The sequence below is a fragment of the Saccopteryx leptura genome, chromosome 5 (genome assembly GCF_036850995.1).
Source record: "Saccopteryx leptura isolate mSacLep1 chromosome 5, mSacLep1_pri_phased_curated, whole genome shotgun sequence".
Classification (NCBI taxonomy): Eukaryota; Metazoa; Chordata; class Mammalia; order Chiroptera; family Emballonuridae; genus Saccopteryx; species Saccopteryx leptura.
Genome location: NC_089507.1, coordinates 60,095,899 through 60,111,336, shown reverse-complemented (window position 1 = coordinate 60,111,336; position 15,438 = coordinate 60,095,899). Strand labels below are relative to the sequence as shown.

Genomic DNA, 15,438 nt, shown 5'->3' with positions numbered 1-15,438 from the left:
ATTATCATTAAAACCCTTCATTATAAATGATGCATAGTTATATATAAGTATTATTAGAAGACAAAATAGTTTATAAATTCAGAATACTCTAAAAAAGTTACACATAAGAGCTATTTTTCCTTTCCTTAAATTAAATAAAAAGTTACCCTACTACTTAGCCTGACTGGTGGTAGCATAGTGGATAAAATATCGACCTGGGACACTAAAGTCCCACATTCGAAACCCTGAGGTCGGCATCTTGATCATGGGCTCATCCAGCTTGAGTGCAGGGTTGCTGGCTTGAGTGTGGGATCATTGACATGATCCCAAAGTCGCTTCTTGAGCAAGGGGTCACTGGCTCAGCTCCTTAACTGTCTCTGTCTCTTTCTCTCTTGCTCAAAAAAAAAAAAATCATACTAGCTATAAATTCAAAACAGAACAGTTCATAAATGAGAGTTACCATGTGATAAATAATGACCCACTGTAACATTACCAGTTATACAATCACTTCTTAATTACTGAGAGTGGGCAGGAGCAAGCAAGACTGATGTCAAACCCAGTCTCTAATACAAAAATGTTTATTTAGTACTTGCTATATCAATTCTGTACCACATGCAGTCAAACACAACGTTTTTGTAGGTATAAATGATAATATTACATTTACTAGAATTAAAAATAAGAACTATTCCCTTTTTTAAAAAAGCCATTTAAAATGTCAGCATAGCTTTGCCTACCTGGCTTTAATTTGGCTTTTCCTAGAAGCTGCTTCACTAGCAGTCATGGGTTCAGGAAGAGCTGAAGGAATAGGAGAATTCTGGAAAGAAAAATAAAACTTGTCATTTCAGTTTTAATTTTAATTGCATAAAGCTTTATTTAAAGGTTATGGATATATTCTTAAATTTAAAAGTACTGCCTGAGAGATACTATTACTTTCACCTATAAATTCACATATATTTGCCAGATCTAATCTGCAAAAATCATCACATGTCACACAAATGTCATTTTCATATTCATGTGCCACAGATATCTTTCAAATATAAACAGAACAATATCATTGTACCTATTTTTCAAATGGGTAGATTTTGGCTAAAAAGGAGAACTATATTATAATTGTAAATCAATGACTTTTTCACTCTTTGGGGGAAAAAGCAAACATCAAACATATGGCTAAAAGTGTGGTTTGTACACATTGCACATAAAATGTAGAGCAAAGCCTTTCCTTATTTGTTTATTTTCTACCTAATGTTTGGTTTATAGCAGGTACTCAAATGTTTGCTGAACGAAAAGCTAAAAGTCTAAAGTCAAATGTTAAATAAAGCTACTTTTATTACTAGAGTGTTAGAACTGCATGGCTTTCAGCTTCAACAAAAAATATCTGATACAGTAAGAACTTCAAAAAACAAGAAGGAAAGGCACCAACTTTCTTCTTTTTCTAAGTGGAGTGCATTAAGTTATACATCAAGGAAAACCGACAGGAACAAGTCAGGTCAAAGTGATCCTTAAAAAGTAAGAATGGGCCCTGGCCGGTTGGCTCAGCGGTAAAGCGTCGGCCTGGCGTGCGGGGGACCCGGGTTCGATTCCCGGCCAGGGCACATAGGAGAAGCGCCCATTTGCTTCTCCACCCCCCCCCCCTCCTTCCTCTCTGTCTCTCTCTTCCCCTCCTGCAGCCAAGGCTCCATTGGAGCAAAGATGGCCCGGGCGCTGGGAATGGCTCCTTGGCCTCTGCCTCAGGTGCTAGAGTGGCTCTGGTCGCGGCAGAGCGAGGCCCCGGAGGGGCAGAGCATCGCCCCTGGTAGGCAGAGCGTCGCCCCTGGTGGGCGTGCCGGGTGGATCCCGGTCGGGCGCATGCGGGAGTCTGTCTCTCCCCATTTCCAGCTTCAGGAAAAAAATACCAAAATAAATAAATAAATTAATTAATTAATTTAAAAAAAGTAAGAATGGCTTAAAATCAGTGATGATTCTGGACCTTCATCAGAATTAGCAGAGATCTGATATCCATAGTTAATCTGATGTATATAGTTAAGTACAGTGTGCAGAGGGTAAAATTCAAAGCCTTTGAATGATATTAGCTATCACTAACTCAGCACCTTACATGGACTAGGCAGTGGGTTTGTATTCATTATTTATAGTAATCATAATTACTATCCCTGTTTTACAGAAAAAGAATACACATTAAGTAACTTCCCAAAATACAGTTAACCCTTCATATTCATGGACCCCAAATCCACAGATTGAACAAACCTCAGATCAAAACTACTACTAAGAAAAAAAAATGTTATGTTGCTGATGTGTGTACTATGTAGCCAGGCCTACAATGGTTGCACCTATACTGTCATGTATAGATTTTTTTTTCTTGTTGTTATTCCCTAAATAATACAGTATACTATTTACCCTGCATTTACATTAGGTATTATATGTAATCTAGAGATGATTTAAAGTACATGGGAGGATGTGTGTAGGTATATACAACTACTATGCCATTATACATAAGAAAAGCGAGCATCCAGATTTTGGTACTCACATGAAATCTAAAACCAATCCCCTGCGAATACTGAGGGGTGACTGGATACAAAATCAGTTACTGATGAAGACAAGTCTCTCCATTTACCATGCCTATGCTCGTTAAAACAAAGGTAACCAAACTTTCTCAGTGCATAGAGTGCTCAGTGTCTCAGTAATTTTTTGTAACACCCCTAGTTTCCCCCCCAAAATTCTAACAGCCTATTTTTTTAATAGTTGGCCCAAACAACTTAATAGTTATTTGTGCTGTGTCAGACAAATGTCACTGTGTTTCTTTCAAAAATTCAAAACATCATGCAGTGCCCCCACATCTATTATAGCTGCCTAGAGCACTTCAGTATATAATCTGGCAACTGTGACTTTATTTTGTGTGTGTGTATATACACTATATATGTAATATATACACACACATATATATATATCTGCATGTAATAATACGGATTTTAAATATATATCTCACTTTAATGGATAGAACGTTGGACTGGGATGCGGAGGACCCAGGTTCGAAACCCCGAGGTCACCAGCTTGACCGCAGGCTCATCTGGTTTGATCAAAGCTCACCAGCTTGGACCCAAGGACGCTGGCTCGAGCAAGGGGTTACTCGGTCTGCTGTAGCCCCACGGTCAAGGCACATATGAGAAAGCAATCAATGAACAACTAAGGTGTCGCAACGAAAAACTAATGATTGATGCTTCTCATCTCTCTCCATTCCTGTCTGTCTGTATCTATCTATCCCTCTCTCTGTCTCTGAAGAAAAAAACAAACAAAAATACTTACATTGATATTAGAGACTGGACAATCCTTTTTGGCAAATTTAAATGCAAAATAGGACACTTGAAATATATCAGGTCTATGCTCTGGGTCTGGTTCAAGCATGAACCCTGCAAGAATAGATTAAAAGGTTAACAAGTTATACTGAACACAGAAACTATACAGGAGCACACTAAAATGGTTATATGGTTATATACAAACATCCCATTCTAAGATCAGTGATGATTCAAGTAAAATTTGCTAATGTTTATAGAAAATATAAAAATTATTACTTATCCTAAGCTAAAAACAAATCAGTCACAAAACAGCTCTGTACCAGAAGTATGACTAACAAATATATTCTTCTGAGAAAGTGAAACAAAACAAAAAGAGTTTTTAGTGAACACTGGGGAATTATTCATGAAGCGTCCAGGACCACAGTAGAGGTCCTTAATTTCATCATTATCTAAATACCTCTACTAATTTTTAAGTAATCCTACACCAATAAGAGAAGATGAAATTGTGTGCATTATATTATAATCTATCAAGGTAGAACAGGGTTGACAGTACAGTTTTCCAAAAATATGCTTTCTTCCCATACTGATGCTAAGAGTATTCACCACAGTTCTATATTCTCACATGTTATAAATACCAGAGTTTAATGGCTCTATTATGAATAGATTTCACATCAACCTTACAGCATTGCTTAAAATTCTTGACCTGTTTTCTAACCAAAATGACCAATACCATTTGTGTGTTTCTTGGGTGACTTGTTAATATACAATTTCACAAGAAGGTTGACATGAATACTTCTTTAGCTGAAAAATTCGTATTTCATTAAAATTCTCCATGCTCTAACTCTGATTCACTGATTAACTCTAAGTTCTTACAATGTTCAAGTCATTTTAAACCTATCTGGAATGTAAGATTTACAGCATCAACTAGATAATATTCTGAAATTTGCTAATAAAATTATATACAGATATCAAAGTATATAAACAGCTAAATTAAAATTATAAATCAAAATTAATTCATTCTTCCTTTAAGTAATTTTTAAACAATGTTTAATCCATCTCCAAAAGCATGATAAACTTATTTTGGTTTAACACACAGTTGTTTGGCAAGTGACAGCACAAACTCAGCAGAAATTTATATGGAAATTATGAGCTCAGTTTTAAAATATTCGCACATAACCAATTTTATGTACTGAAAAAGGTTAACATGTATAACTTAAAGAATTTTTTTTATTACTTTATCACCACTATTTGATGGAAATAACTAAAAACATATAATTCTAATAGTTATTGCATTATATATTCAACCTCATTCCAGAAAAGATTTGAATAATCTACAACAGGGGTCTCAAACTCGGGCCCGCGGGCTGCATGCGGCCCACCCACCAATTTTGTGCGGCCCGCAGACTGGCCCACAGACTAATCCACGAAGTTTAATTAGTCTGCGGGCCGCACAAAATTGGTGGGCGGGCCGCGAGTTTGAGACCCCTGATCTACAATGTTTTATTATTCTCCAAAATCATATTTTACTTAAACACCAACAGATAGTAAATATTTTAAAAGTACCACAGTCCATGACATAGAGATAAATTTAAATAGGACTTTTCACAATAGATGCTATTAAAATAAATTTGTTTAGAACTTTTAACTACTATAGGGTGCTCTATCTAGTTTAGCCAAATCTGGCTCACCCAACTTTCTTTCAAGGGATTACCATAACTGCTACTTACAAATACTAGAGTACTACACATGGTGCAAAGGTGAGTGGCATTATAATGATCACGAGCACTGCACAATCTTTACACGGTTACACAGTGGTGATTTATGAGAAGTTGAGTTTACCAGTTACCTGCAGTTTACTGTATTCAGATTCATGGCATATGGATTATATGAGTATGATATGTATAATGTGACCAGAACATTTAATTAAGCAGTATAGCCTCTTTCCTAATTATGTTAGAAAACAGGTAGCCTATTTGAATAAATGCTATTCAAATAACTTTTTAAAACAAATCACAAGAAACTTATCAAGTTCACAAACAATATTTTACTTTTCTAACAATTCAGTTTATTTGGCTTTTAAAATCTAATTTCAACAGTAATTATAGACATTCCTATAAAGAATTTGAAGTGGCATACAAATAAGTTTTTTTTTTAAATATATGAGAACACTGGGACTAATGGAAAAGTAATGGCCGAGAGACTGAAACAAAACAAAACACCTGAATGTGATACCAGTAAAGAATCTGCATACGATTTGGTCTTATAAGTATAGGCCACAAATTTAGTTCTCTACCTTCTAGCTGTCAACACAAATAGGGCAACATGATCCATTACATGAATCAGTGTCCGTAACATAAAAATAAAACAGATACTAAGAAAAATCACTGTTCCTGATACCAAAAGCAAACAATAAATTCTTCTTTGAGGCTTTATAAAGATGGCTCCCTCTGCATGAACACTACTACCCTTAAAGAACTGGAAAGAGTAACAATGAGTAATGTCTTACTCCCCCCTTCTATGTGAACCAGTGACAGAATACCTAAATGCAGTTAGGCGGAAGAAATTTTATAGCATGAGCACACACTTCTCTGGCCTACCTCAATATAGAAAAAGTGTTTTAAGTATCTAGAGAGAAAATAAAACATCAGGCAATCCTACATATATTTTTCTTTCATAGTACATAAAAAGCATTGAAGGGAAAATTTAAGATTTTATGTTCTCTAAGCAATATATGAATAAGTAATTCTATCTCTCAAGTTAGCATAGAACACTATCCTCTAATAATTAGGTACTAGGCTGTGGGTACATATGATGTCATCTCATATACAAACAAAAGAGCCCCTAAGTCCCTGGCTCATGTTTTCCTGTGGGAATACATCTGTGGGAGCCAGTTTAGTTTGTCCAACTGTACCAATCCCATATATGTGACATAAAATCAGTTTAAAAGGTGATGACTAGCATTTATTTTAATAAAGTAGGACAAAATACTGGAGTGCACTAATGTGGTTAATAAACAATGTTCCCTGACCAGTTGGTGGCACAGTACATAGAGCGTCGGACTGGGACACGGAGGACCCAGGTTCGAAACCCTGAGGTCACTGGCTTGAGCACGGACTCATCTGGTTTGACTCATCTGACTTTGGACTCAGCTTGAGCCCAAAGTCGCTGGCTTGAGCAAGGGGTCACTTGCTCTGCTGTCCCTGCCCTGGTCAAGGCACATATGAGAAACCAATCAATGAGCAACCAAGGTGCCATAATGAAGAACTGATGCTTCTCATCTCTCTCCCTTCCTGTCTGTCTGTCCCTATCTGTGCCTCTCTCTCTGTCACACACACAAAAAAAGAATAAGCAATGTTTCATGAAACTTGTTTCACGCATGCACACGTGTGTGTATGTGCACCAGGTCATAACTAAAATGCATTTATTACTGTGGATCACAGTCAAGGAGTTTGAAAACCACTGTGCTAGTGACCTCTATCTATTGTATAACTAATTCTTTGCCAAAGGAAATAAAGCAATTTGTTTGTTAGACTAGGAAAAAAAATAAGCACCTACAAATACCAACTCTGTGGCTTTTCCTCTCAGGACAGTTTACTCTCAGGACATATACGTTCTACAAAAAACCGTGTTTTGTAAGCGGCATACTTCTGTGAAAGAACTCTTAGGTTTCCCAGCACTGTCTATAACTGGGTGAAATTAAATCTGGGGGTTGGATACAGATGAACAGACACATCTGGCATCAGGTCTAAATTTTATTTTGCAATCTACTTTATCTACTAATGTTGACAGTTTTATCTGATGAGTTCCTATATACCACCTCTGTCTGATTTGGATCTAAATTCAAAGTACGAAGAGGCTGAAAGCCAAAGGTGGAAAACAGCTACATTTTTATATCTAAATACTTTAATATATTTTATATAAAAGGAAATAAACTCAAAACAGCATTAGTATTTAATTTAAATAATTTCCAAAACTATCCAAAAGAATGGATTGCAAAATATACTTCTAGACTACTGAATGATATAATCTGAAGTACAAAGTATCTAGAAAGAAATAAAATGATCCACCAAGCAATCCTACATATATTTTTTACCTTTCCTAGATCAGCTCTACTACAGCTAACCACTGAGGCATACTGACCAAAAATGACAACTTATCAGTCCAAATCCATTTTCTCTCACAATAATTAAACCTCAATTCTAGTATTTGTATTAACTCCTATTTCATGACAATAAAACTGTATCTACAAAAACATGCTCTTGAGGGAAGGAGTGAATTAAGAAATGCATGTGTCTAATTCATCTAAGAGATTAAGTTTTAAAAAGGAAAAAAAAAAAGCAGAGAAGTTAGAATGTACCCTTGTTCACTCAATTTAAAATGATCATGTGAATCATCATGAGAACATTACTACTGTTCCTGATTCTATTGCAAATATAAACGTCACTTTTAACAAGTTATCCACATAGAAATGAAAGGCTATTTCTCCCCACTTTATTTATTTATTTGTTTATTTATTTATTTTTAAGCCAGAGAGAGAGAGACATCAACTCATAGTTGTAGCACTTTAGTTCACTGATTGCTTTACATACATGCCTTGAACAGGGGGTTCTGGCCGAGCCAGTGACCCCTTGCTCAGGCCAGTGACTGTGGTCTCCACCCAGCCACACTGAGTTCAGCACACTGAGCTCAAGCCAGTGACCTTGGATCATGTCAATGACCCCACACTCAAGACAGCGATGCACGCTTGGGGTTTCCAACCTGGGTTCTCAGTGTCCCAGGCTGACGCGCTATCCATTGTGCACCACCAGGTCAGGCTCTCTGCTCCTCTTAATTGGGTGCATCTTTCTACTGAAACAAACTCTATTAAAACAGCCTGAGAATACAAATTAGTCTCAACAGTAAAGGCAGTGTATGATTAGACCACCACAATATTTACAACTGATTTATAAGGCATATCTAATTAAAAAACACTTATCTAGACTACATCAGAATAAAGTTTTTGCTCAGCAAGAGAAACTGATATCAAAATAAACAGACAGCCAACTAAATGGGAACTGATATTTTCAAACAACAGCTCAGATAAGGGCCTAATATCCAAAATTTACAAAGAACTCATAAAACTCAACAACAAACAAACAATCCAATAAAAAAATGGGAAGAGGACATGAACATATACTTCTCCCAGGAAGAAATACAAATGGCCAACAGATATATGAAAAGATGCTCAGCTTCATTAGTTATTAGAGAAATGCAAATCAAAACTACAATGAGATACCACCTCACCCCTGTTAGATTAGCTATTATCAACAAGACGGGTAATAGCAAATGTTGGAGAGGCTGTGGAGAAAAAGGAACCCTCATACACTGTTGGTGGGAATGTAAAGTAGTACAACCATTATGGAGGAAAGTATGGTGGTTCCTCAAAAAACTGAAAATAGAACTACCTTATGACCCAGCAATCCCTCTACTGGGTATATACCCCAAAACCTCAGAATCATTGATACGTAAAGACACATGTAGCCCCATGTTCATTGCAGCACTGTTCACAGTGGCCAAGACATGGAAACAACCAAAAAACCCTTCAATAGAAGACTGGATAAAGAAGATGTGGCACATATACACTATGGAATACTACTCAGCCATAAGAAATGATGACATCAGATCATTTACAGCAAAATGGTGGGATCTTGATAACATTATACGGAGTGAAATAAGTAAATCAGAAAAAAACAAGAACTACATGATTCCATACATTGGTGGAACATAAAAACGAGACTAAGAGACATGGACAAGAGAGTGGTGGTTACCAGGGTTGGGGGGAGGGAGGACGCAGGAGGGAGGGAGGGAGAGCGTTAGGGGGAGGGGGAGGGGCACAGAGAAAACTAGACAGAGGGTGACGGAGGACAATCTGACTCTGGGTGAGGGGTATGCAACATAATTTAATGACAAGATAACCTAGACATGTTTTCTTTGAATATATGTCATCCCATTAACATTAATAAAAATTTATAAAAAATTAAAAATTAAAAAAAAAAAAAAAACACTTATCTAACCTGGCCAGGTGGCTCAGCTGGTTAGCACATTGTCCCGATACACCAAGGTTGAGGGTTTTGATCCCTGGTCAGGGCACATGCAAGAATCAATCAATGAATGCAAAAATAAGTGGAAAACAAATCGATGTTTCTCTCTCTCCCTCTCTCTTCCTATCTCTCTCTCTAAAATCAATCACTCAATAAATAAAAACCAGTTATCTGAAGCAGCTGAATTAATTATGTTTGTACTAATTTTACATAGGAAAGTAAAACATCCATGCATATTCCAACAAAAAGAGCAGCTAAAAGAGCTGCAGCTACAGTACAGGGGCCAAGTTAAATTATGGCTTAATCAAGAGTTCAAGCCAAAATTTGAACAAAGGAGTTCCCGTTTAAGTACTAAAAAATGATGGCCCCATGCCTGGACTAAGTCAAAGTTATACCATCATCTTTATTCTAACAGCTCAGCAAACTTATAGAAAAATACTTTGGATACAAGTGTCAAAAGAATGTTTCTATTTAAAATTTAATTTTTTCCTTCCAAAAAAAACACTTTTTTTTGCCAGATACTTTCACTTATTAGTTATTTACCTGAAAAGAGAAACACCCACTCTAATTTTGCAACCAAAAATCCTTCAAGCATTAACTTATTTTTATCTGTTAACCTATGGAGATTATAGAAACTTACATGTTAGAAACCTACATACCTTATTCTGTGGACTACTGAAATGAAACCTAATTCCATAGCCATAAGATATGTGTCAATCATAACTAAAACACTCAATGGCACTATAAATATGCTAAGATGTTATACACGGAATAGTCCTGGTAGCTGTCCCTAACAGTTATTAATCAGAGCCCTCTCCCTACATTTCCCCATGGTAACCCAGAGCCACTGACTGCAAATCTCCAAGGAACACCCTTCTTAATCTCTGATTTCTTTTCAAAAGTACATTAAAATTTCTGACATTTTATTCAAAAAAGAAAAGTAGGAGAAAAGAGTGGGTGAGGGTGTATATGAAACAAGATTAACTGTGAGTGGATACCCACTAAAGCTGTGAAATAGGTACACAATAATTCAGCATTGTTCTACTGCCTATATAGTTTTAAATTTCCATAAGTATATTATAACAAGCAAACAAATTTCCCACAAAATATAAGTATTAAAATAAATTTATTATAAAAAAGATAAAACATAACAAGTTTTGGTAAGAATGTAGAAAAAAGGGAAACCTTGTGCACTGCTGGTGGAAGTGGAAATTAACATGGGAATTGCAAACTGGAAATGAATGGCCCTCCAAAAGTTAAAAACACAGCTACTCTGTATTCCTTCAGTTCTACTTCTGGGTATGTATGGAAGGAAACAGAAACACTAACTGGAAAACATATTCACACCCACCCATGTTCACAGCAGCATTATTTACAACAGACTAGACATGGAAGCAACATACATGTTCATCAATAGAGCAATAAAGAAAATGTTATGTGTGCATGCGCACATATGCACATACATGCACACACACACACACATACAAATATTATTTAGCCATATAAAGAAAGGATATCTTGCCACTTGAGATACCATGGTGGACATAAGGGTTTTACACTAAGTAACAGAAGTCAGACAGAAGAAAGACAAATCCTGTATATTTTCACTTATATGTGGTATCTTAAAAAAAAAAAAGAAACTCAGATACAGAGAAAATTTGATGGCTGTGAGAGTTGGGGTGGGGTAATATGGGTGAGGGTATGAACTTCTAGTTATAAAATATTTTAAAAAGCCCTGGGGATACAATGTACAGCACAATGACTACAGTTAAGAGTATACTGTAATTCGAAAGCTGATGATAGAGATCTTAAAAGGTCTCAGAACAAGGGGAAAAAATGTATACCTGTGTGGTGATAGATGTTAACTATACTCTTTGTGAAGATCATTTCACAATATAAACATTCTCGAATCACTGTACTATGTACCTTGGACTAATACATTATATGTCAATTATATTTCAATTTAAAAAATAAATTTAAACCCAAATGATAAGCTGCTAAGAGCTCAGATACAAAACCAAAAAGCAACAATAATTAGCAGGCCCAAAAGCAATAAAAAACAAAGCTTTCCCTGTTATTTATTATGAGTCACTACGTTACTGCACAAAGCTTAAGGTGAACAAAGTAATTAGTTATATTTAACAGTATATTCTGGGATATATAGTATGATATTTTATGGTAAGCTTTTGGTAGATCTACCATTAACCTGCAAAGTCAAGTTCTGCTTCAAAGCATCTAAAGAAATCTCTGCAGGAAAAGTACATTCTAGTATCTGACAGCAAATCCTTCCTCAGAAAATGAGAAATCAAGTTAGCACAGAAAGAATTACCACAGATTTCAGTAGTACTGGTAGTGGTAGTTATCACAGCAGTAATGTAGTTAAAAAGGCCATCTCTTTGAGTACTTACACATGCTAAGACACACTTTTTGTAATTCAATTTTCACAATAACCCTAAGAGATAGGTACTTTTAATGTGCTCGTTTTAGAAATGAGATTGAGACAAACGGAGGTGCCCAATATTCTATACTAAAAAAGTGACAGCAGGTACAAGCCCAAGCCTTAATCTCTACCATGTACTTCCCTAACCATCTCAGTGGAAGGTAAAAAAAAGGGCAAGGCAGCCAGCCCTGTTCCCGCATCATAATTATTCAGTAATTCTGTTAATATTGCTTCTCACTCTTCTCTAAACGTTGTCAAAATTCTTTTTAACTTTTAGATCCATAAATAGAATTGCTTCTCTCCTTATCCCCAATCCACCTCCATTACTTGCCTATTGGAAAAGTTAACAGAGCTAAAAAAAATTTTGTCAATAATTTACTCTGCGGCTTTTAAGAAGAAAAGTCTGCAAAAAGTATATTAAATCGTAAAACAGGGCTTTACGGACAGTAAGTAATAATAATTATCCTTGACCAATAGTGATAATCAAAAGTATATATAAATACTTCTGTAGCCAAAAACCATACAGTTTTTGGGTTGTTTTTTTTTTAAACCATACAGTTTTAACAAAGGTTAGGTATGGCCATTTCATTTTCAAATATCCTGATCATATGAAAGAGATGCAGCAGAATTAGTAATTATCAATACTAAAAAGATATGTTTTTTAATACTTTATGCTTATAATAGGTGGGATTAACTACATTATATAAACATAACTGGCCATAAAAGTCACATTTAAAAAACTATGAGCACAGCTAGGCACTTCTTGGTTTCCTGAATGTAGAATTTATTTGAAAGAAATATAAGTCATTAATTATGTATCATAAAAACAGAGAAATCAAAATAGGACGGTGGGAAACAGGCAAGCCACATGTGAAAAAAAGTAAAGAAGAAAATTGCAAAGAGTCTAAATATTTTCTAAAAACATTTCATTATAGATATGTTCTACTTAAAAAAAAAATCCGTACTCTGTTAAGCTTAGTGCCCAGGACAATATTTAAAAAGTCAAGTCTATAAAATCCTTTGGCAGGAGATAAAATACCAACATTCACTTGAATATTTCTAGTTCATTCAAACTTTTTTAAAATTTCTGCCTATTTCTGAGAAATAAATTCAAAAATTTTAATCACAGTTAAATTTATACAAACATTAGAAAAAGTAAAATCTAAATATTTACTGGCAAAAGAAGCATATGTTGCACACTAAACCATCAATTAACAAGAACCTAATTGGCGCTGGCCAGTTGGCTCAGTGGTAGAGCATAGGCCCAGTGTGTGGATGTCCTGGGTTCGACTCCCAGCCAGGGCACACAGGAGAAGCGACCATCTGCTTCTCTATCCTTTCCCTTCACTCTTCTCTCTCTCTCTCTCTCTCTCTCTCTCTCTCTCTCTCTCTCTCCCTCCAGTAGCCATGGCTAAGATGGAGCAAATTGGCCCCAGGCACTGAGGACGACTCCATGACCTCCCTTCAGGTACTAAAATTGCTCAGTTGCCAAACAATGGAGCTATGATCCCAGATGGGCAGGGCATAGCACGGTATAGAGCTTGCCAGGAGGGTCCTGGTTGGGGCACATGCGGGAGTCTGTCTCTCTACCTCTCTGCTTCTCACTTAAGAGAAAAAAAAAGGAACCCAATTAAACTCTAAAATTATCAATAGTGTTTACTTTTCAACCTTACTATTACAAACACATAGTCATACACACACATATATACAGAAGGGAGAAAAAAATCAAACCTCACACAAGGAAGTAGATCTTCTTACTACTTCAAGCAAATAAAGTTACAAATCAGGGTGTATACTGTCCAGTGTCCCATACAGTACTATCCAATGAGAATATTCAGAGTTCCAAGATATTGCAAGATCCCCAATAAAGTCCCCAGTTCATTTGTGATTAAAACATTATACTTAGCAACAAAACAGTGCCACATGACTTAAAACAAGGGCTTCAATAAAGTTAAAACTTTAATTAGCCAAAACATAGAACAGCCCAAATCAATTTCTTTATCTATTCTTTGAGAATTCCAATTAACCAAGGTTCTTTCATGCTCCTGATACCATAATTTGTGGACGAAATAGAAAAGCAACTAGATAACATAGAGTGGGTTATGGGTCTAATGCTTATTCAAATTCAAATATACTCTTTATGGTAGGTTTGCTTTTAAAAAAATTACATTCTCCAAAATGACAGGCTAAAAATAGAAGGGCTCAGGAGAAAATAGATTTGTAGACCATTGAAAAACTATACAACTTTGTCACGAGAGCACTAACAAAAACATTAATTGGTACTTTGGAAAGTAACTGGACTGCCCAAGCAGGTACAGTGGTACCTTGAGATTCGAGCAGAACAACATACAAATTTAAGATACAAGCTGTGACTCAGTCCGTATTTTTATTCAAGATCTGAGTGAAATTCCGAGATACAAGTTGTGATTCGGCAAGCTGCCACTAGTTGGAGAGTTGGCGCACGGCCCAGTATCGGCAGCACAACACCAGCATCTTGTTCTTTCTCACGTTACCCACAGAATTAAGTTGAATCTCGTGTGCTGTACTTGTTCTTGCATCATTTTTGCGTTTTTTACTAACTTTTTTTGTGTGCTATCATGAGGCCAAAGAAAGTGAGTGTAAAGGACAGTGGTGAGAAGAAGAAGAGAATAATGTCGATAGAAGTAAAACAAGAATAGAAAAACATGAGCATGGTGTACGAGTGATTGAACTGGCAAGGCTGTACAACCAAAATACATCTATAATTTGTACCATCCTTAAACAAAGGATCCCAACAAAAGCACAAACCCAGCGAAAGGAACTACAATTCTGTCCCAATTAAGGGCAAATATCCATGAAGAAATGGAGAAGCTTCTGCTGGTGTGAGTGAAAGAGAAAGAACTGGCAGGAGATACAGTGACGGAGACTGTAATATGCGAAAAGGCACGTATTATTTATGGCTACTTGAAGAAGAAAGAACCATCAACCTCAAAAGAGGCAGCAGAAGATACGTTTAAGGCAAGTCACGGCTGGTTTGAAAATTTCAAGAAGAGAACTGGCATTCCCTCGATGGTGAGGCATGGTGAAGCTGTGAGTGACGACATTAAGGCAGCTGAGGAGTACATTGCATGTTTTGTTGCGCTTATTGCAAAGGAAAGCTACATCCCCCAACAAGTGTTCAACTGTGATGAAACAGGATTGTTTTGGAAAAATATACCCCGGAGGACTTTCATCACGCAGGAGAGAAGAAGCTGCCAGGCCATAAACCCATGAAGGACCGTCTGACCCTTGCACTGTATGCAAATGCTAGTGGTGACTGTAAAGTAAAGCCACTGTTAGTGTATCATTCCGAAAATCCTCGAGCCTTTAAGACTCACAAGATTCTTAAAGAAAAACTGCAGGTTATGTGGCGTGCCAATGCTAGGGCATGGGTTACGCGGTAGTTTTTTATTGAATGGGTAAATCTCGTCTTTGGTCCTGCAGTGAAGAAATATCTTCAAGAAAATAAACTCCTGATGAAAGCATTACTAATCCTTGATAATGCTCCAGCCCACCCACCTGGTCTTGAAGATGACATTCTCAATGAGTTCAAATTCGTGAAAGTCCTCTACCTCTCACCCAACACGTTCAATCTTGCAACCTATGGATCAGCAGGTCATTTCCAACTTTAAAA

At 36.4% G+C, this 15,438-nt stretch overlaps 1 protein-coding gene across 2 annotated transcripts in view; it reads right to left on the bottom strand.

The window, feature by feature from the left end:
• Positions 1-15,438, bottom strand: part of BMP2K (BMP2 inducible kinase) — a 128,435-nt gene that overhangs the window by 42,983 nt on the left and 70,014 nt on the right. For both annotated transcript variants that reach the window (XM_066385513.1, XM_066385514.1), the window contains exons 8-9: positions 3,277-3,380; positions 714-793 (exon numbers count right to left, since the gene is read on the bottom strand). In XM_066385513.1, coding sequence (XP_066241610.1) covers positions 714-793; positions 3,277-3,380 — 184 coding nt within the window. The remainder of the gene's footprint in view (positions 1-713; positions 794-3,276; positions 3,381-15,438) is intronic.